The 27,192-nt window shown below is 37.7% G+C and overlaps 1 protein-coding gene across 1 annotated transcript in view; it reads right to left on the bottom strand.

Moving 5' to 3' along the window:
• LOC124595895 (laccase-like) overlaps positions 1 to 27,192 on the bottom strand; it is a 250,668-nt gene that overhangs the window by 182,676 nt on the left and 40,800 nt on the right. Inside the window, exon 2 of the mRNA XM_047134802.1 lies at positions 20,369 to 20,408. Coding sequence (XP_046990758.1) covers positions 20,369 to 20,408 — 40 coding nt within the window. The remainder of the gene's footprint in view (positions 1 to 20,368; positions 20,409 to 27,192) is intronic.

Raw genomic sequence — 27,192 nt, 5'->3', positions numbered from 1 at the left:
GCCTCTGAAGTGATCAGACCTACTTTTCTATTTTTGGCAAACAGTTCAATTACGCCTTTCTTAATGTGAAAATTCAAAAGACTGTGTGATATACTAAAATGTAACAAAATAAATTCTGCAGCAACAATCTTCAAAATTATTTAGATCATTTCAACTATGAGGGCCTAAAATGAGAAAGTTTCAGACCCCTAGACAAGAAGAATTGGAGCCAGATCAACAAGAAAAGATAATTAAACAAAATGTTTATTGTAATCTTTCTCCTCTCAAATCTTCAGAAAAGACTTTGCTCATTGTGGACAATAGCTACAACATTGGAAGGAGGAGGAAGATTACAAGTTGCTTCTGCTCAGTATTTAGCAACTTTGGCACAAATTTTCCTGAGATCTTCATGAGCTCCAAATTTTCATTAAAATTAAATGAATGGATCCAGTACTAATTTTAACCTTGTCTGCAAGTTCTCAGGTTGTATCCTGCATCACCAGGGTCTTTATGTGATCAATAACAATCCTATTTGCAGATAATGAGGTAATAACTGAATGTGCTTCACTCTTCACAGATGAGGAACCTTCTCTGAAGCAGTTGTACCACTCTTTTATTTATGTGGTATCCATTGCTTTGTCCTCCAACACTTGTCAAAGCTTGCAGATTGTTTCAGGTTGAGAATTTCCAGACTTAAAACAAAATTTGATGCCATAATATTGTTTCACTTCTTCTGTCATTTTGCCCATAACACAAAATCTGATGACTACCATTTACATGTGTTCTCATTGACTGGGGGTCTCCTCCATAACTGAACACTCAGTGAGGTGGATTGCCATGGAAGGGATTGTGTTCAATTAGTGGCTGGGTCAGAGATTTTCTCTGCTCAGGAACTGGGTGTTGTGTTGTCATCATCATCATTTCATTGGCATCGACATCCAAGTTACTGGAGTGACATCAAGTGAAGAAAGACTTGCACCACGTGACCAGGCTCCCTGAAGGTGGGGCTTCCAGCCTAGCCACATACATAAAAAAACCACATTCATAAAAAACTACAATGACTTTTACTCTTGGTTCTGCTATACCCAAAACATGGTGAATGGTTGCACAAAGTTCACACGATATGTGATAGTTGTTGATTCGCATTTTTATCTATGGTGTCACCAATGTGTTTGCAAGCTTCTTCAAACAATTAAAGTGGCTCAGCTGAGTATTGCCTTCATAGGAATTGTGAAGAGCAAACACATTCACTCCACTTATGTCCAACATGTGGAAAAATAATGCCATTGGCCATCATTGGAAGAGGCTTTGACAACCAGTGATATTTGTTTCAACTAAACATATTTGTAGTAGAACTTGTAGCTAAAGATTCTGTGTCTACACTTCTGTCTTCATCACTTTGATCACCTTTTTCTTTCAAGCAATTCTCAGTGGCAAAACAAATTTATCTTCACTTTCACACTGTTCCTACTCTGAATTATGTTCACTTTCAACTTTGTTGTCACTATTCAGTCTGACTTCACTTCCTGCACTGTCCTCAAACCTTTTTAAAACAGTATCCTCAGAATCAGCAGACAAAGACTTGGCTACTGAATCCATAACTCAAAGTCCCAGGTGCAGTTTCAGAGACAGCTAGCATGAAAGAAGCAATAATAGTTTGGTCTGCATCACATTCAAGTGACCACTGACAAAGGGAAGTACAGCAGCTTTGGGGAAGAACAACTTGACACGACTGTATCTCCTGCTTCACCTCCATGCTTTAGTAAAGGAGTAACAATAAATGCTAGTGGTCTGTGAGGCCACACCTGGGAAGCTAATGGTTAAGCTGTATCCATGTCAGCACCTTCAGATTACATTCACATGTTGTACCAGTGAGCACTAGCAAAATACTGTCTCTGATGAGTGGCGTTAGAGTTCTGTGTAGCCCTCCAAATCATTAATTGCTATCTGTTTATGAAGATACTGATCATTAACCACAACAGTCCCTTAATACGTTCCTCTCCCATCTTCTCAGAGACCCCTCTTCTGCCAAAGCCACTGTCCATGTTTCAGAGCCCTGCATTATCACCAGTCTTATAACTGTTCGGCAGACAGTCGCCTTACATTTTCTACTCAGTCTACATGACTGAATAATCTTAATCAGGGCCCAGTAAGATCACTTTCCTGCCGCGATTCTTGCTTTTATTTCTTCACTTATCCTGTTATCATAAGTTACCAATGCCCCCAAGTACTGGAACTTCGCACATCTATCATAGTGGGCCCAATTCAACTCGATATATTTCTCTTTAATACAAGTGTTTCTCCTGGAAGCAAAAAGATACTATGTTTTGGTGTAATTTACTCAAGGCCCCAGCTCTTCTGCCTCCTTTTCTAGTCTGCCAAATGCTTCTTCCAGCCCCTACAATCTTCTTGACAGCATACATACATCGTTGGTATATGGTAGGGTTTGGTTCATACAGTCAAAGTGAGTGCCACCTGGGTTATTTATCACCTGCCTTCTCGTCATTCTCTCCAACCCTTTGTTTAAATATAATGTGGATAATGCATGACCTTGTCATAACTCTTGGTTAACTTTAAGTTCTTTAGGGAGTTTTCCTTCTACTTTCACGTGGCATTTTGTGCAGGTGAGGGTCATTTGCACCAATCTGATTAGGTTATGTGGAAATTCCATATGCATTATGGTCCGATACAGCTTTTTCCTTTTAATGCTATCATAAGCTTGTTTGGAATCTACAAAGAGCTGATGAACATCCACATCATATTCATAACACATTTGTCTCATGTTGAAGATACGATCAGCCATTGTTCTGCCCTGTCAAAAACCACACTGGTAATCTCCAGGTATCTCTTCTGTAATTGGAGCAAGTCTCATAGCAAAGACTTTGGCTAATGCTTTGTAGACAATACTGAGTAAAGCCATGCTATAGTAATTTCCACTGTTTGCTTTGCCCTTTTTTTGTGAACTGCAAAAATAATGGCCAAGTTCCACTGGTCTGGCATCACTTCTTTTCCCCATGTTTCAATGATCAGCAGGTAGACAAGCCTCATCAGATATTCACCCCCAACCTTTATCGTCTCTGATGAAACATTATCATTCCCTGGAGTCTTATTATTCTTCAATTCTTCAGGATTTTGATTGCCAACATGACTACCTCTGTTGATGGTATGGGTACAGGTATTTCATCTAGGCTATCATTGTGTTGTGGTTAGTCATCCTTGTTGTGGTAGTGTTCAACAGTTCACTGAAATTCAGTCCACTGGTGAAGAATCTGTTCTCCTGCTATAATATTTCCTTCTTCATCTCTGTAGACTACAATATGAACTCATTCGTAGAATTTTCTTGCTTCTTTGTCATTATATTCTTCTTCTAGCCCTGTAACCCACTTCTTCTGTGAATCTTATTTCTTTTGTTTACAAATTCTGTCTGCCTCTTTCCTTTCCTCCATTAATTTTGTATTAGCTCTTGTTGCCCCGTTTATCATTTTCTCTCTTGCATCATTTCTCTCTGTCGCTGATTTTTTACAATTTTCAACAAACCTTCCTGCCATTTCCAACATTTCTTCTGTAGCCAAAACTTCTTCTACAGTGTCTTGTAGAACATTTTTCATTATACTCCATTTCTGTTTGACACTTTCCAAGGTCTGGTTTTGTTTAGTCCCAACTTCTTCTGTGTCATACAATTTGGATATTCCCTTCTCTTTTAATTTGGAAACGTTGTATCTTCTTGGAGCTTTCCACTTTACTCTGGATATAAAGACTGAAATGTGTTGTCTGTATTTCACTCTTATCATATAATGATCTGAGTCACAGTCAACTCCCCTAGAACTATCAACCTCAAGGATGTCAGCCACATGTCTCCTGTCAATTATCACACTGTTGATTAGATTGAAAGTGGTACAATCTTGTGAGCTCCATGTGGCTTTCCCTATGTTCTTTCTCTGGAGCCATGTACTCTTCACAACTATTGCACTGCTCATGGCCAAGTCAATAAGTCTTTGTCCATTTTTATTTGACGTATCATGCAGGATTACCTTGAACTCCAAGATGGCCGCCGAGTAAGTGACGCCAGAAACCATTTCCAGAAAGTTAAGTGATTTAGACAGGAATATAATTTAATTTAACGCCGACAACAAATTAAATACGTGCATTAGTGTATCGTTTAGCCTTGCCGTTAAAGGTTTGACTTTTCTTTGCGTATTTTTTCAGAAAACACGAAAAGATCGTAACTTCGCAAAGTCGCGCTTAGGCTTAAATTTTGTAAACGTGTTTGTTTCTTACTTCAAATTTAACTAGTTTCTCGGTAACAAATAAGTAAACTACCGTAAATAGCGTATAACTTCATTGTTTTAATACAGATTTCAGAAAAACAGCGTAACTTTATATCAGAAACTTGCCTATATACATTTGTTTATAGGCCTAATTCTCGTAACGTTTTTGGAGAATCAAAGTTAAAGTATCTCGTTTAATTGTCCTTTTTTTCATTCCATCGAGTGAAATATATAATAAATAGCGTATACCTTCGTTGTTTTATACAGATCTCAGAAAAACAGCGGAATTTTAAATCAGAAACTTGCTTATATACATTTGTTAATAGGCTTAATTCTTGTAACGTCTTTTTTGATTTTCGGTAATTTAATTGATTTATTCTAGCTAAAGTATTATTTTTGCCATGAGTGAGAAGTGCCTGACTTGCCGTAGAATTGTTAGTTCCGGGGTTTGGTGTGATGGATGCAGTAGTTTTTTTCACTGGGGGGACTGCAGTGGCGTGGGTGTTGGGAAAGTGGATCAGGCTCATCAGTGGTTATGTAGGATTTGCAGCAGAGATAGAAAGATAGCGGAACAGGAGGGGAAAATTGCTGCCCTTCAGGCTGAGCTAGATCAGGCTAGGGAAGATCTGGACAGGTTAAGGAGGGAGAAGAGCAAAGAGAGGTGGGAAGTTGCAACAGGTAGCAGAAGGAACAGGCCTAGAACTAAGTCTGACAGTTTTGTGGTGAATGTCAAAAATAAGTTTGACCTGTTGCTTCAGTTAGAAACTGATGAGCCTCAAGCAGAGGTAGGTGTAGACAGGACACAACAAACTTTCAATAGGAAATTGAAAAAGAATGTAGGAAAGTCATCGAAAAGGAAGAAAGTTTTGTTGTTAGGCAGTTCTCATGCCAGAGGTGTAGGCCAACTTCTGCAGGAGGAATTAGGACCAGAATACCAGGTCACAAATTTTTTCAAACCAAGTGCTAGTCTGGATCAGGTGACAGAGGATTTAGGTTCACTCTGTAAAGGATTTACCAGGGAAGACACCGTGGTTATTGTGGGAGGGCCAGGGAACAGCATCGACAGAGATCCTGGGTACAGTATAGAGTGTGACCTGGTAAAGATTGCGTCAGCATCGAGACACACCAATGTTGAATTTGTATCTGTCCTGAGACGCCATGACCGGCCTCATTTGAACTCTTCTGTTGGGAGAGTTAATTTGGAGTTGGAACGTCTGCTTGGGTCGGGTGCGGGGGCTCATATTGGTGTGGTTCCTGTTGATTATCTCAGTAGGTGGGACTATACCAGGCACGGCCTACATCTCAACAGGAAAGGGAAGGGGAAACTGGCTGGGGTAATAGCAGGAAATTTAAGGGGGGGAGGCACTGCCATGAATGGTAAAATACCAGTAGTTACAGGTGTTGGACCAGCACCTTTTTTAGGATAGGTAAGACAGAAAGATGCCAAGTTCTACGAGAGGTCAGGATTGAAACAAATCTTCAGTTAAGGAAAGAAATTAAACAGCACAATTCTAGCACATTGGATCACCAATCACAGCTACCAATTATAAATTTTCACCAATCACCAGAAATTTTATCTCCACCAAGTTGTATCTCAGTGCTAGGTAATTGCATTGATGACTTAAAGTCACCCAACCCAGTTGACATAATCTGCCTCTCTGAACACCATGTGACCACTGGTATAGGAACTAGGCCTAAGCACAATGAGAAATTCAGACAGGAGAGTACTGCAAATGTTAGAATAAGGAAAGGTTCTCATAAAAGTATAATTAAAAATAATGTAAGTATATTTCATCAAAATATTGGGAGTTTAAAGAATAAAGTAGATGAGCTTCTGGTTTGTTTAGAAGATTTAGAAGCTGAGAATGAAATAGATATACTATGCCTGTCTGAGCATCACATTGTTACCGATATGGATAAGGTAAATGTAAGTGGTTATAAGCTCTCTGCACATGTAATGAGAGAAAATATGGAGAAAGGAGGAGTTGCCATATATGTCAAAAGTTATCATTGTGCAAAAAGTATAGAAACAAAAAAGTTTTGTGTAGAGAAACATATAGAAGCATGTGCCTGTGAGCTTAAATTAAATAAAGGCACATTTATAATTGTAACTGTATATAGGTCCCCATCAGGAAATTTTCATCTATTTCTGAAAAATTTGGACTCCTTGTTGTGCTATCTGTCAGACAGGGGGAAGCAAATTATTATTTGTGGGGACTTCAATGTAGATTCTCTGAAAGAGGGTAATAGGAAAAATGACCTTGAAGTATTACTCGGTTCTTTCAATTTGACACCCGTTATTGATTTTCCTACTCGGGTGGTAAAGGATAGCAGCTCACTGATAGATAACTTCTTTATAGACCAAGATAAGTTTAACCAGATAAATGCTCAGCCTGTTGAGAATGGTCTTTCTGATCATGGTGCACAGCTAGTTACAATATATGACATAGCTCCATTCAGCAATACTAAACAGTCCTCCAAAGTAGTACGTTCAGTCAACGATTTAACAATTGCAAATTTCAGGGAAACCCTACAGCAGTTAGACTGGGATGAGGTGTACTGTGAACCTGATGCCAATTTAAAATATAATTTATTTCATGACATTTTTGTAAATGCATTTGAAAACTGCTTCCCCAAGAAAATAGTTAAATATACTCGTAAGAAACCTTGTAACAAACCATGGCTTACTAAGGGTATAAAAATATCTTGTAACCGGAAAAGGGAAATGTATCTGACAGCAAGAAAGAGTAGTGACCCAGAAACTATCAAAAATTATAAAAACTACTGTGTTATATTAAGAAAAGTTATTAAAAAATCCAGGAGTATGTGTATCATGTCTGAAATCAGCAACTCTGATAATAAAATTAAAACAATTTGGAATATTATTAAAAGAGAAACAGGTCAACCAAGAGCAGAGGAAGACAGTATTACCATCAAATTGAATGAAAGCTTTACGAACAAAAAGTCAGAAGTTGAAAATATTTTTAATAATCATTTTCTAAATGTTGTGGATATAGTAGGATCCAGGTGTTCATTAGAAGATGCTAGGCTGTTAATGGAAGAGGCCATACCTATGCAATTTGATACAACTGAAATCTCACCCACTTCTCCCTCTGAAATCAGGAAAATAATAAACTTGCTTAAAAGCAAAAACTCACATGGAATTGATGGCATTTCCAGCAAAATACTAAAAGCTTGTTCTCAACAGATAAGTAAGATTCTCAGCCACCCGTGTAATAGCTCTCTGGAACAGGGCATTTTCCCTGATAGACTGAAATATGCTATTGTTATACCTTTGCATAAAAAGGGGGATAGATCTGATGTCAACAATTACCGTCCAATCTCCCTTCTAACAGCTTTATCCAAAATTTTTGAGAAAGTAATGTATTCAAGAGTAGCTTCACATATCTGTAAAAATGAAGTACTAACAAAATGTCAGTTTGGTTTCCAGAAAGGTTTTTCAACAGAAAATGCCATATATGCTTTCACCAACCAAATTTTGAATGATCTGAATAACCAAACACCACCCATTGGGATTTTTTGTGATCTCTCAAAGGCTTTTGATTGTGTAAATCATGAAATTCTGCTAGACAAGCTCAAGTATTGTGGCATGAGTGGGACAGTGCACAAATGGTTTAATTCGTACCTAACTGGAAGAGTGCAGAAAGTTGAAATAAGTAGTTCTCGTAACATGCAAAGATCAGCACATTCCTCAAACTGGGGAACTATCAAGAATGGGGTTCCACAAGGGTCAGTCTTGGGTCCTTTGTTGTTCTTATTGTATATTAATGACTTGCCATTCTATATTCATGAAGAGGCAAAGTTAGTTCTCTTTGCTGATGATACAAGTATAGTAATCACACCTGAGAAACAAGAATTAACTGATGAAATTGTCAATACTGTCTTTCAGAAAATTACTAAGTGGTTCCTTGTAAACGGACTCTCACTGAATTTTGATAAGACACAGTACATACAGTTCCGTACAGTGAATGGTATGACGCCATTAATAAACATAGACCTTAATCAGAAGCATATAGCTAAAGTAGAATATTCCAAATTTTTAGGTATGTCCATTCATGAGAGATTAAATTGGAAGAAACACATTGATGATCTGCTGAAACGTTTGAGTTCAGCTACTTCTGCAATAAGGGTCATTGCAAATTTTGGTGATAAACATCTTAGTAGATTAGCTTACTACGCCTACTTTCACTCATTGCTTTCATATGGCATCATATTTTGGGGTAATTCATCACTGAGGAATAAAGTATTTATTGCACAAAAGCGTGTAATCAGAATAATAGCTGGAGTCCACCCAAGATCATCCTGCAGACATTTATTTAAGGATCTAGGGATATTCACAGTAGCTTCTCAGTATATATACTCTCTTATGAAATTTGTTATTAACAACCAAACCCAATTCAAAAGTAATAGCAGTGTGCATAATTACAATACTAGGAGAAAGGACGATCTTCACTATTCAAGATTAAATCTAACTTTGGCACAGAAAGGGGTGAATTATACTGGCACTAAAGTCTTTGGTCACTTACCAAATAGTATCAAAAGTCTGACAGATAACCAACAAGTATTTAAGAAGAAATTAAAAGAATTTCTGAATGACAACTCCTTCTACTCCATAGAGGAATTTTTAGATATAAATTAAGAAAAAAAAAAGAAAAAAAATATAAAAAAAATATAAAAAATAAAAATAAAGAAAAAACAAAAAAATAAAGTTGTTATATTAACTTAAGTATGTTGTTAAATTAACCTAATTATGTCATGTATTGGAAAATTCGACTCGTTCCACATCATTACGAAATATCGTATTCATGATCCATGGAACTAGTATTAATCTAATCTAATCTATCTCTCTAAAGGCTTCTTCTTTTCCTACTTTTGTACGGAAGTCTTCTGACACTATCTTCATATCTTGCATTGATAAACCTTCTAATTCCTGTTCTAACCAACCATGAAATTCATCTTTCACTTTGTCCTCATCACCTTCTGTAGGTGCATACACACATACAAAGCGCATATCCTTTCATTTAAACGTTAAAATTCAGAACTGCTGCTTTATGCTTATTGTCTACAAGAAAGCCTTTGCCACCTACTGTAATACTGTTCCCTCCACTATACAGAATTGTGTAGTTGCCACTTCTTGGGAAACCATCTCCTATGCATCTGATCTCTTAAACTGCTGCAACTGCTATGCTGTATTTCTACATCTCTTGTGTGAATCTATGTAGAGCTTCTGATTTGTTCAAAGTTCTCACATTCAAGTACCGGTAGCAAATATGAGGTAGCATTGGAAAGTAACTCAAAATAATTTTTTTTCTTCCTTGGTATTGCAACTGGAATGTTGAAATTTCGTGACAATATAGTTTGAAGTTTGTGCTACAGAGGGTATTTTGTTTTCATGTGCAGTGAGTGAAGTCTGAACTACAAAACTAAAATGGTGTGCATGTTACTATGATCAGCTTGTGAAGAGCAACAAAGTGTGTTTCAATATTTGTGGGCCAAGGGCATAAACTGAGTGGAATTCACAGGGACATACATGACCTATATGTGGATGACTGTAGAAACCATAACAATGTTTTCAGGTGGTGTGCATTCTTCCAAGTGAGCCATGTGAACCTTAGTGATTTACCATGCCCTGGAGAGCCAGTAACAGCTGCAACCATGCAGAATGTTGGAGGCAGTAATTTTGAGCTAGTGCTCAATGGGTGCATAAGAACCTGATAGACAACCATAAGGGTGAGTGAATGATTACATGATTGGATCACTTAACACATTACAGCACAGAAGGGACTGACTTTCTGAAAGGAATCATCATTGATGACAAGTCGTGGGCATACTTCAACATATCCAAACCAAGCAGGTCCCTATGCATTGGAAACCCATTGGTTCCCCAGTATGAAAAATAGTCAAAGTGATGTAATCTGCTAGGAAAGTGCTTCTGACAGTGATCTGGATTATGTATGGTGTGTTATTTGTGGACTTTGCTCAACACAAGACCACTGTCAATGCTGCAGCCTTTATTAAAACTTTGGTAAATTTCTGCCATGCCCTTCATGACAAACACCACAACATTAATGCTGATGGTGTCAAACATGACAATGCTCACCCACATGTTGCAGCTTGTGTTTGTGAAAAAATTGCCAACTTTGGGTGGGAGGTGCTCCTGCATCCATCACACCTTGCATCATTGGACTTTCAACTGTTGGTCCCAAGAAGAAATTCCTGGTTGGCCAATGCTTTGTGACAAATGCAGAGGTGAAATCAGTAGCTCATAGATGGCTTACTCCAACCAAATGGACTTCTACAAAGAGGGCATATTGAAACTGATACTGTGATGGGAGAAATGTGTTGCAAACATTGGTGACTATGTAGAAAAGTAGGTGAAAGATGTAAGTTCATTTGCAATTTTTTTTTGTTTTGTTACATATTAAACTTCTTGGTAATAAAATTACTTCTCATTACATTCCGATTCCTGCTGATATACAGGGTGTCCCACACAAACCCCCCTGATTTCAAAGACCCAGGAAAAAAAAACCACTGTAGATACGACAATGAAAAATGCACCACATTGTAGAGCATCTCAAAGAATTTATTTATTTATCATCAATACACCCCTACATGTGAGCAATTTGTAGCATGAAGAATATTGAGTCTATATTCAATTTCTTGCCAAGTTCTTTGCAACATTTCCTCTGTTTTTGTAGCAGTTGCATTAGTGATATGATGTTGTCCACTTTGGTCACATACACGCGGTCCTTCACGAATCCCCAAAATGAAGAAATCAAGTGGTGTATTGTCAGGTGAACTTGGTGGCCAGGTGATGGGTCCTCCGTGTCCAATCCAACAACTGGTAAATTTCCTATCCAGTAGTTTGCCAACAGCCATTGACCAATGTGATGGAGCTCCATCTTGCTGAAAACTGGTGTTGGGTTGCAAGTCTTGTATCTGAGGGTACACAAACTGGCCAGATACACTGACCCATTCACTGTTTGTTTCGCAAAGAAGAACAGTCCAACAATCCTGTCGTGCATTAGCCCTCACCAGATGTTGTTTAGTTTAGGGCTGTCACGAACATGTTCAATGACAACGTGCACATTTTGTGAACCCAAGATCCAAACATTATGCCCATTAACCCTTCCTGATAAATGAAAGGTTGCCTCATCTGAGAATAAACATCTTTCCAGGAAGCTGGCATCCATATCAATACGCAGCAGCATATCCGCAGCAAATTGCTGTTGGCGTTGCTTGTTGTCCAGTGTCAGATGTTGTAGAATTTGGACTTTGTAAGCACACATACAAAAACGCTGGTGAACTAGACAATGCAGTGTTGTTTGAGGTACATCAAGTTGTTTAGATCCTTGAGGAATTGATTTACATGGGCTTCTGAGAAACGTGTGTTTGATATCCTCCACTGACTCTTCTGAAACTATGGAACGTGCACTGCCAGAATGTTTCAGAATACTTCCTGTTGCCAGAAACTTCCTATACCATTCCTTAATTGTTTTCACATCAGGTGGATCACATTCATACATACAACGATAATTTCTTTGCACAATAATCAGTGATTTTGTTTCTGAAAACCACACTACTACTTGCGCACGGTGCTGTCGAGTCACCATTTTCACTTCATGTGACCATGCTGCACTCTGGTGACAATACTTGGCATTTCTGATGGGGGAATTAAATTCTATGAGATGCTCTACAATGTGATGCATTTTTCATTGTCATGTCTATTGTGTTTTTCTCTCCTGGGTCCTTGAAATCAGGGAGGTTTGCGTAGGACACCCTGTATGTCAGTTTTCTGTTTGTGTCATCCCCTTCCTTGCATGGATTGTTCCTCATATCATCAGTATGGTTGTTCCTGTCTTTGAGATATGTAACAGCATGTCTTTTCTGACATGGGATCATCAGCCCATGGTCAATATCCAACCTGGAGGACCAGGATTTGTACGAGGTTTACTCCTTTAGGGAAGCTGGCTTCCCCGTGCCTCTCAAGACCTCCTTATCCTATGTTGTAGGACACATTGCATCTGAATTCTCTGTCAGGACCATTCTGTCTTGGGTGACCCTGCCATTATCTATACTACCAATGGCAAATTCATTCGAGCATGCAAGCCCTGCCGCTCATCACTGGAGATGCCTTCAACAATGCAGTACCTCTCCATAACAGTCCCAGTCCCAGTAAATGCAGCATCACCGGCGACTATGTTCTCACAGTTTTCTCTTGGCATTACAGACATAGTTCATGTTTCCTTTGTATGTTTTTTGTTTTTACTTGTTCTACTGACCTACTGTGGCACTCTAGTAGCTAGTTGGACTGCCTCAAGCTTCAGTATCTCATACTAATGTAGAGGAACTGCTTTGACAGATTTATTTTCACAGTTTTGCTTCTCTATGCAAGTCACCACACGCAACAGTTCCCATCATGATCAATAGAAAACTACGCTACACTGTAAAGTCCTTTTGGGTCCAATTGTACAAAAACTTAATAAGGAATCAACATAGATAAACTGATCAGTCAGAGCAGTTCAGCATGTTTCAAGCATAGAAGCATCTCTCAGTGTTGTCCGCCCCAATAGCTGAATGGTCAGCGTGACGGACTGCTGTCCTAACGGGTCCAGGTTCGATTCCCAGCTGGGTTGGGGATTTTCTCCACTCAGGGACTGGGTGTTGTGTTGTTTTCATCATCATTTCAACCCATCCGGTGTGTAGGTCGCTCAATGTGGTGTCGAATGTAATAAGACCTGCACCAAGGTGGCCGGACCTGCCCTGTAAGGGGCCTCCCAGCCAATGACGCCAAATGCTCATTTCCATTTTACATCTCTCAGTGTTGACCTGAAGGTGAGAGTGCTTGCTTAGTTTGCATATGTTTACTTGTTGTTGTCTTACAGAATTATCATCAGAGGCTGCACACATTAAGTAAATAAGGTGTTAACTCAGCAGAAGCATGCAATAAAAATACTGATGACAACCATGCCTTTTCTAAAAGCAATTTTAACAAACTTGGAATTCTATTACTCACTTCCCAATACACTTGCTCCTTAAAGGCTTTTAATTGCTGCTACTAAAAATTTGCTTTTACGTAGACTCTGATCTTCACTATCAAATTATGAGACACAAAACTAATTGTCGCTTGGAATTGGCCTCTTTCTCCTAGATTCTGAGTAGAGTTACATCATATGGCACATGGATATTTGATGGGCTCTCAACTAACAGAAAGCAAGAACTTGGAAATCCAAACAAATTCAAAAGAAAACTTACCTCATGAACCACTCTTTCTAAGATCATTCGAGTATCTAGATTCAGAGTCTGAAAAATTCTGTTAACTACATGGCTCGTAGCAGGAAATGTAGCAAAGTAAGAATGTACTGCAAAAACGATTCAGTACTTAAAGTTGTAAGTAACAATTTTCTGTGAAAAATACCATTGTAATCAAGTAAATTTTCAGCTACCAAAATGAGATAAACAAAAGGTGTTTAGTACAACTGAGGAGGTAGCAGCTTTTTCTTTTTTTTCTTTAAAAAAAACAAAAAACAGCAGCTTCCTTTCTAATTTACTTGCTTAACCATAGCTGTCATAAATATGAATAGCATCTAGCAGTATAGTAATAGTTTATTCTTAATACAGAATACAGATATGGTCTGTGATTTAATTCTCTTTTTTGTAATGTATATCTCAACACATTGCACATTAATGAAGATTCTTCTTCTTTATGGGATCTATGGAGCACAAAGGACAAGTAAATGAATTTATTAATTAATCCCGTCTGTATATCAACACAATGGGAAGATTTCTAAGTGCAAATCACATAGAACTGAGCTTTTTGCTTTGCATAACCCTGTGCTGATGAAACCTTACTTTATTATCCATCTGGATGTCTAGGAATTTCACACATGGAGCCTCATTTAGTATGTGCCCATTATCTATAAGTGATCCTTTATGTATTACCAATATATTCAACCTTCATTATGCAAGTATTGTACAAAGCCTCATAAAAACCCAAAGACAAACAAAGATTAAACATAACATCTGCACAAATCCTAAAACTATGTTCTTATACCCTGTAAGTGTACAAGAAGTACAGAATGCAATCAACAAACTAAAAAATAAATTGTCTTGTGGCACTGATGGCATTCCAGATAAAGTACTTAAACACACCATAAATATTGCTCGTCCCCTTGTAGACTTAATTAATGCCTCTTTCAGCACTGGCACTTTCCCTGAAGAACTAAACCTGTCAATAATAAAACCATTATATAAAAATGGTGATCCTAATGACGTAAAAACCTTCAGACCCATATCCTTGATATCCTGCTTCTCAAAAGTTATTGAAAGAATAATGCCTGAAAGACTCTCCACTTTCCTGAACACAAGTAGAATATTAGTCAGTGAGCAAAATGGCTTCAGAAAAAATAGTTCAACTGAAACAGCTGTATATAATTTCCTAAAATTCTCCTGATCTCTATAGATCATTACAAAGTAAATTGTGGGGTGTTTTTAGATTTATCAAAGGCATTTGATGTTATTGATCATGAATTATTCCTTGAGAAACTATATTGCTATGGTGTGCATAGTACTGTTCACGGCTGGTTTAAATCATACCGGTCAGACAGATACCAGAAAGTAGAAATAGTTCACGAAGGAACCTCTTACTTTTCAGAATATAAGAAAGTTAGTATTGGAGTGCCACAAGGTTCTGTGCTGGGACCCCTCTTGTTCTTGATTTTCATAAATGAGCTACCAAACTGTTTAACACTAGCTAATGCTGTATTGTATGCAGATGATACAAGTCTTTTTATTAAAGCTCAAAATGAGACTGACTTGCAACACAAAGTAGAAGTAACAAAAGAAGAAGCAGGAAAATGGTTTAGAGATAACTGTTTATCTGTAAATGAGAAAAAAACAGTATGGATGAATTTCAGCCATGTATCGAATGAAGTAAAGCCCAATATAGTTTTGAAACTTGGTGAACAGAATATTTTACAAACTTCAAACACAAAATTTTTAGGTATCTGGTTAGATGAGCATCTAAAGTGGGATAAACGTATTGAAATGCTCAATAAAAAGCTAAGTAAATGCTGCTATATACTCAGAATGCTAAAAAAAAAATGCTGCAGTGAAAATACAGTAATATGTGCTTATTATGCTCTTATGCATAGTCTATTGTGGTATGGTGTCTTATTTTGGGGTAATTCAAGTCTGGCAAGCTGGTCATTCATTATTAAAAAATGAGCATTAAGAATAATGGAAGGAGCTGCACCAAGAGAGCCCTGCAGGGAAATTTTCAAAGAATTTCAAATAATGTCACTTCCATCTTTATATATCTACGAAAGTATCTCCTTTTTCAAATCTCACCCCCAATTTTCTTCTTTAAATAGTGAGTGCCATGACTACCCAACAAGACACAGGAATGATTTCCACAGAGAAACACACAAAACAGCCCAATATCACAAAAGTGCAATATATCACCCCAAAATCCTTTTTAGTGCTCTTCCCTTAAGCATCAAAAAGATAGAAAAGTCTTACATTTTTAAAAAGAGCTTAAAAAATGTTATTAAGATAATGTTTTTACAGTGTTACAGAGTACATGGATTTTCAGAACATAGTGACATAGTGGTCAATGATAATGATAATTCATATTTGAACAAATGTATGAAAATAGTCTGCCTATACACACTATAATTAATTAATTATTGTTTGTTCTGTTATTCTCTACTAGAGTGGTCAATGATAATGATAAGTCATATCTGAAAAACAAATGTATGAAATAGTATCCACTATAAATAATTAATTAGTGTTTGTTTTGTTATTATCTACTATATGCTGCATGAGACATATATTTATATATGTTTTACCACCGAAGGCCTATGTTATTAATTTACTGTATAATTACAAACTCATATAATGTAACATGACAACTCCTATATCATTGTATATGATAAAATGGATGCTCAATAAATAAATGAATGAATCTGTACATCTGTTTCCTGTAAATCATTTTGCTTTGTTAGAAATTGCATGAGTCTTTGTAACATTAAGACTTAAGATGTTTTTTGTGACCTTGTTGTAAGCCAGTTTTGTTGTTCTCCTGGTTATACCTGATAGGAATGTGTCTCAGTCCTTTATCTGTATCCTTGTGTAATCAGCAAATATTACAGTTTTTCAAGATTCCGCAAATGTTCCAGGTAATTCATTTATGTAGATAAAACATATAATCACCAAACCTTGTGGGAGAGCATATTTAATGATTCCCCATTCCTAATTTAGTTTTATTCCCATTGCACCATTTGTTCCCTCTGTTTGGTCATGTAAAGAAAAGGTAGGAGAATGTCTTTAATGCCACGTCATTTTAGTTTCCATAGTAGAATTTGCCTTAATCCATTTAAAGTGCATGTCATTTATGTTGGCGGCCGAGTTTAGGTTCATTCTGCGCATCTGACGTCACAAAACACAGTCAGCCAATAAACAGAGAACGACGTTGCCAATCTCACGAACTGCTTTTTCGCAATAAAGAACAGCGGTAATTGTTTATTTCCTATTGTACTTCGACGAAGCGTGAATAATTCATAGTCATACCAACAGTGTTTGGTAGTATTTTGCGTGATGTGTTAGAGTCCTCATGGAGCCATGCTGTCGAACGAGTTGTGTTAGCGTAATGGTTAAGGTGTTGAACTGCTAAGCGATAGGTCAAGAGTTGCCGGCACGGTAACTTGCATGTTCGGTCAGAGGGTTAGCTGCCCTCTGTAATAAAAAAACTGAGTTAATGGGTCCACGATGAACTGAAACGGGTGTCTTACGACGTCCGCCCTGAGCAGATACAACGAACAAAATGAGATTTAAAAAAAAAAAAAAATAGTTCAATCCACGTGCTGTGCTTAATATTTTCTTTATTTAAAAATAATATTGAAGTGCTGTACTTCACGAATTTTATTCGTTTGACTGCAATTTTTGGAAATTTCTAGTGCTTTGTCTCTTCATTAACCCTTTCGCTGCTGCAGACACGTGCTCCCCGCATTCCGAAGTGCTTTAAAATAAAGCCAAATGCGCCCGGTGTAAATAAAACTTTTATTACAGTCGCGAAAGACGGAATATTTCTCAATATTACATATGACACCTATGTGGTACTTAAATTAAATGAGATATTGTTATACAGTAAATTTTATATAAAATTTAGGTATCTTGTCCACATTTCATTCTCAACATTGTGCAACTAAAATCGACCATACGGAAAGTATACGCTATAGACTTTTACCTCTGCAAACTCTTCAAAATTTTGTGCAATGGTTTACTACATTTAATGCTGCACAATAACTGCGTTCCACATCGAAACAAAATTAAATCATTTAAGGGGGGGAAAGTATCAGTCAAGAAGACGTGTAAAAATCAAATTTTTGGGCCAAATAGTTTTTGTGAAATCGAATGATAAGTGTATCAAAGCAGTGGGAACACCATGTGTCTGCACAGGCGAGCAGTGCAGTGATGACAAAATCGCGCACAGCGCGGAACGTAGGGAGCACGTCTTTGTAGCAGCGAAAGGGATAATGCGGCCGTGGTGGCTTTACTTCATGAACTGCGTGCTCCCCCCTAACGTAAGCTTGCGAACTATGCTATACTATGGCGCTGCTTCTCTTGGTGCGCGCGTCGTGTGCAACTGGCAACGCAGCAATCTCCCGCGTCTGGGCGGGCATGCACGAGCCGCCAAGATAAAAGAATTGAACTATAGTAGCAGAGCTGCCATTAAGTTCAAATCTCACACATTCAAAGTAGGCATGGGAAGCACCAAAGTTCATATCTTGTACACTGAGGAGCCAAAGTTATGCGATAGTGATGTTTGCATACACAGGTGGTGGTAGTACAGTGTACACAAGGTATAAAAGGGCAGTGCATTGATGGAGCTGTCATTTGTACTCTGGCAATTCAAGTGAAAAAGTTTCCAATGTGATTAGGGCCATATGACATGAATTAACAGACTGTGAATGCAGTAGTGAAGCTAGATGTGTGAGATATTACATTTCAAAAATTGTTAGGGAATTCAATATTCTGAGATCAACAGTATTGAGAGCATGCCAAGGATACCAAATTTCAGGCATTGCCTCTCACTATGTGCAATGAAGTGGCTGACAGCCTTCACTTAATGACCAAGAGCAACGACAGTTGCATAGAGTTGTCAGTGCTAACAGACAACTAACACTGCGAAATAATTGCAGAAATCAAAGTGGGATGTATGACAAACGTATTCATTAGGACAATGTGGTGAAATATGGCATTAATGAGCTATGGCAGCAGGCAACCAACATGAATGCCTTTGCTAACAGCATGACATCACCTGCAGCACCTCTACTGGGCTCATGACCATATTGTTTGAACCCTAGAAGACTGGAAAACTGTAGCTTGTTTAGATGAGTTGCAATTTCAATTGGTAAGAGCTGATAGTAGGGTCTGAGTGTAGCACAGACCCCATGAAGCCATGGATCCAAGTTGTCAACAAGGCACTGTGCAAGTTGGTAGTGGCTCCGTAATGATGTGGACTGTCTTTACATGAAATGGGCTGGATTTTCTGGTCCAGCCATCATTGACTGGAAATTGTTATGTTCAGCTACTTGGAGACCATTTGCAGCCGTTCATGGACTTCATGCTCCCAAAAAACAATGGACTTTTTGTGGATGCCAATGCACCATGTCACCAGATCACAACTGTTTACCACTGGGTTTAAGAACATTCTGGACAGTTTGAGCAAGTGATTTGGTAATCCATCAAACATTTCTGGGACATAACCAAGAGATTAGTCCATACACAAAATCCTACACTGACAACACTTTCTCAGTTATGGATAGCTGGAGAGGATTTCCAATGACTTTTTAAATCTATTGCACGTTCAGTTTCTGCACTATGCTGGGCAAAAGGAGGTCTGACACAATATTGGGAGGTATCTCATGACTTTTGTCACCTCAGTGTACTTCAACAGTGAGAATTGTTAAAACAATGGATTTGGTGTGAATGTGCAAAATAACAGAATCGTCGTACATAGCTCCTTGTATCTTTAATGGTTGACATATTTCCAATGTTTACTTTTGTCCATGATCAGAGAAAGCTAGGGGCTACTGCTTCTTTACTTTTTTCTGCTTCTTCGTGCATATTTTACCACTTATTTCAAATACTCTATAATCTCTATACATTTGTCCGCTTTTTAACATCATGCTAAAATCATACATGAAAATGTCTTTCCAGGTTGTGCTCAGTTTCATTGATCCATATATTTTTTAGTTGTTGTCCTTGACAACATTTTTTATTTAATTTATCTTCATCTTAGGTTTTCTTCTCTACATATTTTATCACATCATATACAGTTTTGCACTTCTATTTTTTCTTTTTCTTTTATGAGACTCTTGGTAATAAAGGTGCATCATGAACATACTTGTGCCATAATAAACAAATTGATGAAAATAGCAAGACAGTAACTATAAAGATTTATTGCATCGTGACATTACTAAAACCCGATGAGTATGAATAACTTTTGCTGAGGAAAATTCAGCAAGGTAAAAAGTGTAGGAAAGGGAATGTCGAATGATCTTACATTATAAGAAGCAGATTACATGAAATAAACATGACAATACTGTTAAGTTAACCTGTTATTATTGAAGCTAGCATAATCCCCGTAGATATAATTTCACAATTCCACATTCACATCACAGTCAATCATGATATTGAATTATTACCAAGCCCAGATTTTTAATTTAAACTCAAGATATTAATGATCACTATTCCTTAACACAAAATTGCACGCAGAAATATACAAATAACACACTCCGCTACTTTTAAATTGTCACTGTCCACACACCTCACTTCCATTCTTTTTCAGTTAGAACCTTCTGAGTACTACTACAACTATTCCTAAGTGCAGAAAGTGTAGGAAGTCAAAGATATCTCGAAACATATTGGCTACTTATAGAGATTTTACAAAAAATATAGCACAATTGTTAAATGCAAAGATCAATATTTGGGAGGGGGGGGGGGGGGCAACTGACAGAAAATGAGAGGCTGATGCAAGGCATTACAAGAGAAAAGCAGTTGATATAAAAATATTATTGCTAATTTAATTTACATACCTGAGATTGTATAATCATCAGAAGATAGTTCCTTTCCATTCTGAAACAAAAATAATATGATACTGAATATAATTTTATTCTCTTTAGTCGAAAATAAATTGTATCTACATCTACATACACACTTCACAAACCAATCCTATGATGCATTGCAGGGGGTATCTTGCATCACAACTAGTCAGTTTCTTTCCTGTTTCACATGCAAATGGAGTGAGTGAGAAACAACTGTTTATAGGCCTCTGTACAAGCCCTAATTTCACTATCTTGTCTTTGTCTTCCTTACGAAAAATGTACATCAATGGTAGTAGAATTGTTCTGGAGACAGCTGCAAGTGCTGGTTCTCTAAATTTTCTCAACAGTTTTTTATGAAAAGAACATCATCTTTCCTCTGTGTATTTGTATTTGAGTTCACAAAGTATCTCTGTAATACTTGCTTGTTGATTGAACCTACTGGTAGTAAATCTGGCTGCATGCCTCTGAATTTTTTCAATGTATTCCTTTAATCTGACATGATGTGGATCCTTAACATTTGAGCAGTAATCAAGAATGGATTGCACTGGTGCTCTATCCATGATCTCCTTTATAGGTGAGTTACACCTTCCTAAAATTCTGTCAATAAATTGAAGTTGACCATTCGCCTTCCATATTACTGTCCTTACATGAGCATTTCATTTCATTTTATTTTTGCAGTGTTAATTAATTGACTTGACTGTGTCAAGCAACTCACCTTTATTATTATTTTGGAACCTTAACAGAGTTTCTTTTCCTTCTCATTTGCTTTAACTAACATGTTTTACAATTTGCCATTCATCACATTAATTAGAAATTGTTTCTAAGTCATCATGTATTCTTCCACAGTTACTCAATGATGATACTTTCCTGTATATGACATTACCATCAGCATACAGTTATAGATTGCTACTCACCATGTCCCATCCCAAAATTTATGCATAAATAGAACAAGAACAAGAATATCACATTTCGCTGGAGCACTCCTGATGATACCTTTGTCTCTGATGAATAATCATCATCAAGAACAATGTGCTGGATTCTATTACTTTAGACATCTTAGATCCATTCACATAGCTGGGAACCTATTCCATATGCTCAGACCTTCAGCCATAGCCTGCAACAGCACACTGTATCAAATTCTTTCTGGGAATCTTGGAACATGGAATCTGCCTCTTTCTCTTCATCTATGGTTTGCTGCTTGTCATGTGAGAAAAGGGCAAGCTTTGTTTTTTTATGAGTGATGCCTTCTAAATGTGTATTGATTTGTGGACAGAGGCTTTTCTGTCTCAAGGGAATTTATTATATTCAAACCTAGAATATTCTCATGACTAAATGGTAAGGCCAGCATTGTCATTTCAAATAAAAGCTGTGTCCAATCTGTTCTAGTGGTTTCCAGCAGATTTATTAAGGCTTTTCAAGGTAAATTCTTCAGGTAGACAGAACTGCTTGGCAAAGTCAATTTAAGTCATTCGAATCCAAAAGGGTGTGGAACAGCAGAGTGCATTTGTCCCCCTCCTCACATACAGTCACTATATACCTGAAATTCTCTCTCTCTCTCTATCCCTCTCTGTCTGTCTCTCTCTCTCTCTCTCTCTCTCTCTCTCTCTCTCTGTCTATGTCTCTGTCTCTCTCATGCAGTTCACAGGAAATTACGCTGATTTTGTGGTGCTGTGGCAGTTGTGGTGCTGTTCTGCAGTCAAGATGGATGCAAACCTTTACTGACCAGTGCCATAATAGAGTTCCTGATCTTTTCTCTGTCATTTTCTCATACAGCCCTTATTGAGCTTCACCCTGGTGCTTGTATTCCTAGCACAATGGAAACAAGGCAGCATAATCTTCTATTTCAGATTTTTAATTTTAATTTTGAACCCAATATTTTAGAAATATTGCTATTTTCTAACTTTATTTCATAACACATTGAATACTCTTGATTTATTAATGTAATTTCAGATTGCTGAATAAAAAAATGGCATCTATATTCATAACAGGATGTCCTTCATTTATGTATCAAAGTAAACTGCCCTAAACATATTAAATGGATAACTAACAATGGTTTAAGATACAGTAAGTTTTGTGTACATCTCATAAAATTTAGTTCTTGTGATACTGCATATTTTCAAACTTTCTGAATCAGTTACACCAAAACTAGAAATTATAGAATCTTGTCCCCTATTGCAATAACTTCTGTGGGCACCCACAATTACTGTTAAAAAACCTATTTGCAAAGAGAAACTGTACAGAGGACAAATTAAGTTTCTTTCATCAAAACACAAATAAATAAAAAAGAATATATTATCAACAGAGCAAGTGAAATTTTATGTGAAACATCAGTAGATTTGTTATACTTGTCAGAATATCACTTGTAAATAATAAACTGAATAGACAAATGTGGTCGGAGACAAACTGACATGTCATTGTCAAAATTGTAAAAGACAGGGAAAAAAGCTTATGACCATCACGTCAATTGTCAGTATGTTTCCTCACTTTTCACTGAGCAGGTGTGTTATACAGGGGTTGGACAAAAATATGCTAACACTATGAGCAATGTATTGTGGGAAATACATTCCTCACTATTTCACTACACGTGAGCTCAACTTGTGCTATTCACTCTCACACATAGGACTGGGTCTACAGAGTGAAATAAAAAGACACAGAAATGTTTTGATGGTCCCTTATTGCAACTGTACACAACTATATATAACATATAGTAGAATTACATAGGATAATGTACTAACTTCAGATGTCTTAGAAAAATGCTACTTCTCTCCTCATGGAAACTACTGTACACCTGGTTCTGGTGTCCATATCAAAGTGAAACTAGATACTAGCTTGAAAGTGTCCATATCATTTGACATAATACCCTTCGATGTACACATGATTGCAGGGGGCTGTTTGTATTGGTTTAGAGAGGGCAGATGCAAACCATGAATAAGTCATGGTGGGTGACGTAGAGTGGGTGCTTGCAGTTTGAGGTGTAAATAGCGTTTATCACACACAAGGCTATCAACAAGGCACTCACATTCATGGCAGTCTCTGTAACGTAGACATATACATCAGCACATAGTAATAATCATACTCAGCACATGCAATGTTATGGTGACAACAAAAACACTATCATGCATTCGTAATACTAGACAAGGTTGTTCATGTGACCACGGATGAATTTACTCTAAACTTAATCACATGTGATAGAAACAATATAATTAAATACTCTTGCTACAGATGTGAGGAAATGGTGTGCTATACATGAGAGTGTACTCACTAACTAATGCCTAAACACACATGAGACACAAAGGAAAAGCACAGATTAAAGGACAACCATGTATGAATTTATAATAATTACAATGGGAGCAAGGCAGTATGATTAAATACTCTCACTATCATTGATGAAAAGAAAATCCCATGCTGTTGCACATATGCACTGTTTTGATAATATGCCTGGGAAGAGTAATACGGTCCATGAGGCTGTAGTCATTAATACAAGGGACTCCATGAGGTGGATGTAGTAAGCTGTTAAAATGAAGCTGCTTGGCAGTGTGTACAGGTCAATTGCAAAACATGGTGTGTGTCAAGAGTACATGAAGCACTCTGACACTAGCTCTCAATACAGCTCACAGATACCAGCAATTACAGTTCTTTCAAAATGTGTGATATCGACCCACAAGCATTGTCTTCACTTGACTTGTACCTATCAGGAGCACTGTTACAGCAAGCCAACAAATGTTCATTCTTTTAACACAAAACACTGTGGAATCAACACTCAGAAAAATGTTATCTCATTTAAATGAAGATGGCATTTGGGCGTGTGAGAAATGCTCGTCAGGGAGCACTTTATGCTGTATGCCTTTCTGGGAAAAACTCCAAGCTGCAGCAAGGAAGTGCAAGATGGAGAAAGACTCTAGCTCTTGGGTCCACTTTCACTTGTGGCCCAATTCTGCTGCTGATATCTGTTGAAGTAGACAGCTTATGGGCATGTATGTACTGCAGTGCATCACTGCAGTACGCTTGAACATAAATGCAGGTGCTTGCCAAGCCTGAAAGTTGTGCTGCTGTTGATCATGAATGGCACCTGTGCAATGTCCTGAATAAATTGCAAGTGTCAGTCATGCTCAGAACAGTGTTCTGTGTAGTTGCGAGTACTTTGAGTCAGAGCTAAGTGAATTTTAATGCGGGTAAATTTTGCTGCTCATATGGTGTGTGCTTCCATAACTGAGGGAGTCAAAATGTTTGGTGTTTCAAGAAGCACTGTACAGAAGATTTATATCACACCAGGGAAAGTGGAGAAATATCATCTGCTAAGTAAAAACATGAATGAAAGTTTGTGTTAAGTGCTCATGACAGATTGTGATGGAAAATAAGAAGATGACAGCTGCAAAAGTCACTGCAGAACTGAATGTTTTATCGTGAACCCTGTCTGCACCAAAGAGACACCAAGGCAGCTCCATAAGCATGGAATAAGAGGGTGAGATGGAATTCCAAACACACTTTTGAATGATAGAAATGCCCATTAACTGAAAAATGTAGTGCAAAAGCCAAAAATCCTGGACTATGGAGCAATGGAAGAAAGTCATTTGGTAGGATGAATCTCCTTTCACATTGTTTTCAAAGTCTGGGCAAGTTATTCTCAAAAGAGTGAAACATATTGCAGGTTTGGTGATGATATGGGCAGTCTTTCATGGTACTGCATGGACCCCATGGTTGCTCTACAAGGTTGGATTACTGTCAGGGTGTATGTGACTACTTTATTTTATGATGCCCATCCCAGTGCACAATGTTTGTTTCCCACTTGTGATGCTGATGCTGTGTTGCAAGATGTCAAGGCCCCTGTCCACACACCTTGCATCCTCCAGGTGTGATTGTGTGAGTACAAGGTAGAATTGTCACGTTTCCCTGACCACCACAGTCAACAGATATCTATATTATTGAGTCTTCATGATCTACTTTGGATGGTTTGGTGCAGCATCACTATCCACTTCCATCATCATCACCTCATCTTGACACTATTCTGCAGGAAGAATGGTATAACATTCCCTTGAAAACCATACAGTACCTGTATTTAACCATTTCAAGACGACTGGAAGCAGTTTTTAATGCCATAGGTTTCCTACACCATGGTAGGCACGGTAATGTGTTGTGCTTTTGGTGTTTCCATATTTTTGTCAAGTCTCTGCATTTATACAACTGATATGTTCCACATCATAGTGTTTTGAATTTGTGATCCATGGGAAACACAAATAATTAAACTAAGTTCACTAAGTGGCGCTAAAACATTAGATTTGGAAATACACATACGAGTGGTGCTGACAGTTTAGACACTACATAAAGGGTGGTTCCTTTAAGCTTTTAGAGAGATTGTCCATAACATTAGGTAGATTGTGTATTACTTTCCTGCCTGACAGTGTTGATCAGAGAGATCTAGTGTTGTTAATGTTTGGCTCCACATTATTTATCATAGTAATTTTGTGAATAAGGATTGAATGTCATAACGCAACAGTCACTGATAATTTTCCCTTTGACTCAAATACCTTCTGCAATTTTAAGATGAAAGAAGTAGTATCTGATTTATCTCACCATGATGTTCCAGTGTTGACAAACATGCCCAGCAGTAAGAAGTGGGGAATAGATTTACAAAGTAGACAATGTTGATGAAAAATGTAACTCCTTTTTAGATAACCATCTTAGATTGATGTGTTGAGAAGTAAGGATTGATGTTGTAGAAGTAAATGAAAAATGAGACAAACATAGATAAAACAAGTTCAAAAATTAGTGGCAGAATAATTAAATGAAGAAATTCATCACTGACTATTCATAGTAGAAGAAAAAAAGGAAAATTAAGGTTCAAACATTCCACTGGCAACAATGTATTAGATACAGAGTGCAAGTTCAAATTGGTGAAGGATAGGGAAGGAATTTGGCTACACCCTTTCAAAGGAACTACATTAAGCATTAAAGAAAATCACAGAAATCCTAACTCTGTATGGGTGGACAGGGATTTGAACCTTCATCTTTCTGAATATGAGCCGATTGTCTTCTCCACTGTACCATCTTATACAGTTGTTGCTGTGCTATCCAAAAGGGCAGAGACCAGAAATATAAATATATACATATATGCACCTTGACATCAAAATGATATCTTCCGTGCTAATGTACTCACTTGCCTGAACCATTCTGGGACTTAGCTGAACAACTGCATGCAAATAAGGTTTAAGGGACAGAGAACACTACATCTTTACTGTGCAGCATGTGGGAGTTTGGGTTGGATGGGAGGCATGCTCAGATGGCCAAGGCAGTTAAGCAACTGTACTGGGTTTGAGTCCTATCTGGCACAAATTTCCATATGTCACTGTTGCATTTAATGCAATGTCCACATGTAGCTGAGATCTGAATATTTCTCTTTCATTCTTCAGATATGGCTGCTGAATTATGCAAATGCTGACTGTTCTTTCAGACACACCTAAAGGACAGACACCACAATATAAATATGTACATATATGCACTTTGATGGCAAAATGATATTTTCCGTGTGGGTGCATTCACTCCTCTACCCTTGTGGACTCACCTGAATTTTTGTGAGCAACTAGCGAATAATGGATGGAGGACACAATATTTCTAGTATGCGGCATGCAGAAATTTGAGCTGGGAGGGAGGCATGCTCAGATGACCAAGGCGGTTAAACGCAAACTTTCTAGCGAAGCAGAGCATCCAGGTTTGAGCTCCAGTCTGGCACAAATTTTCACATGCTGCGATTGCATTTCCTGCAGTGCTCATGGTAGCCCAGATCTGATAATTTCTCTTCCATTTTACAGGTACACCTG

Source organism: Schistocerca americana, chromosome 2 (assembly GCF_021461395.2).
Source record: "Schistocerca americana isolate TAMUIC-IGC-003095 chromosome 2, iqSchAmer2.1, whole genome shotgun sequence".
In the NCBI taxonomy this organism is placed as follows: Eukaryota; Metazoa; Arthropoda; class Insecta; order Orthoptera; family Acrididae; genus Schistocerca; species Schistocerca americana.
Note: the sequence above shows the minus strand (reverse complement) of the source record. Positions and strands in the feature narration are given on the sequence as shown.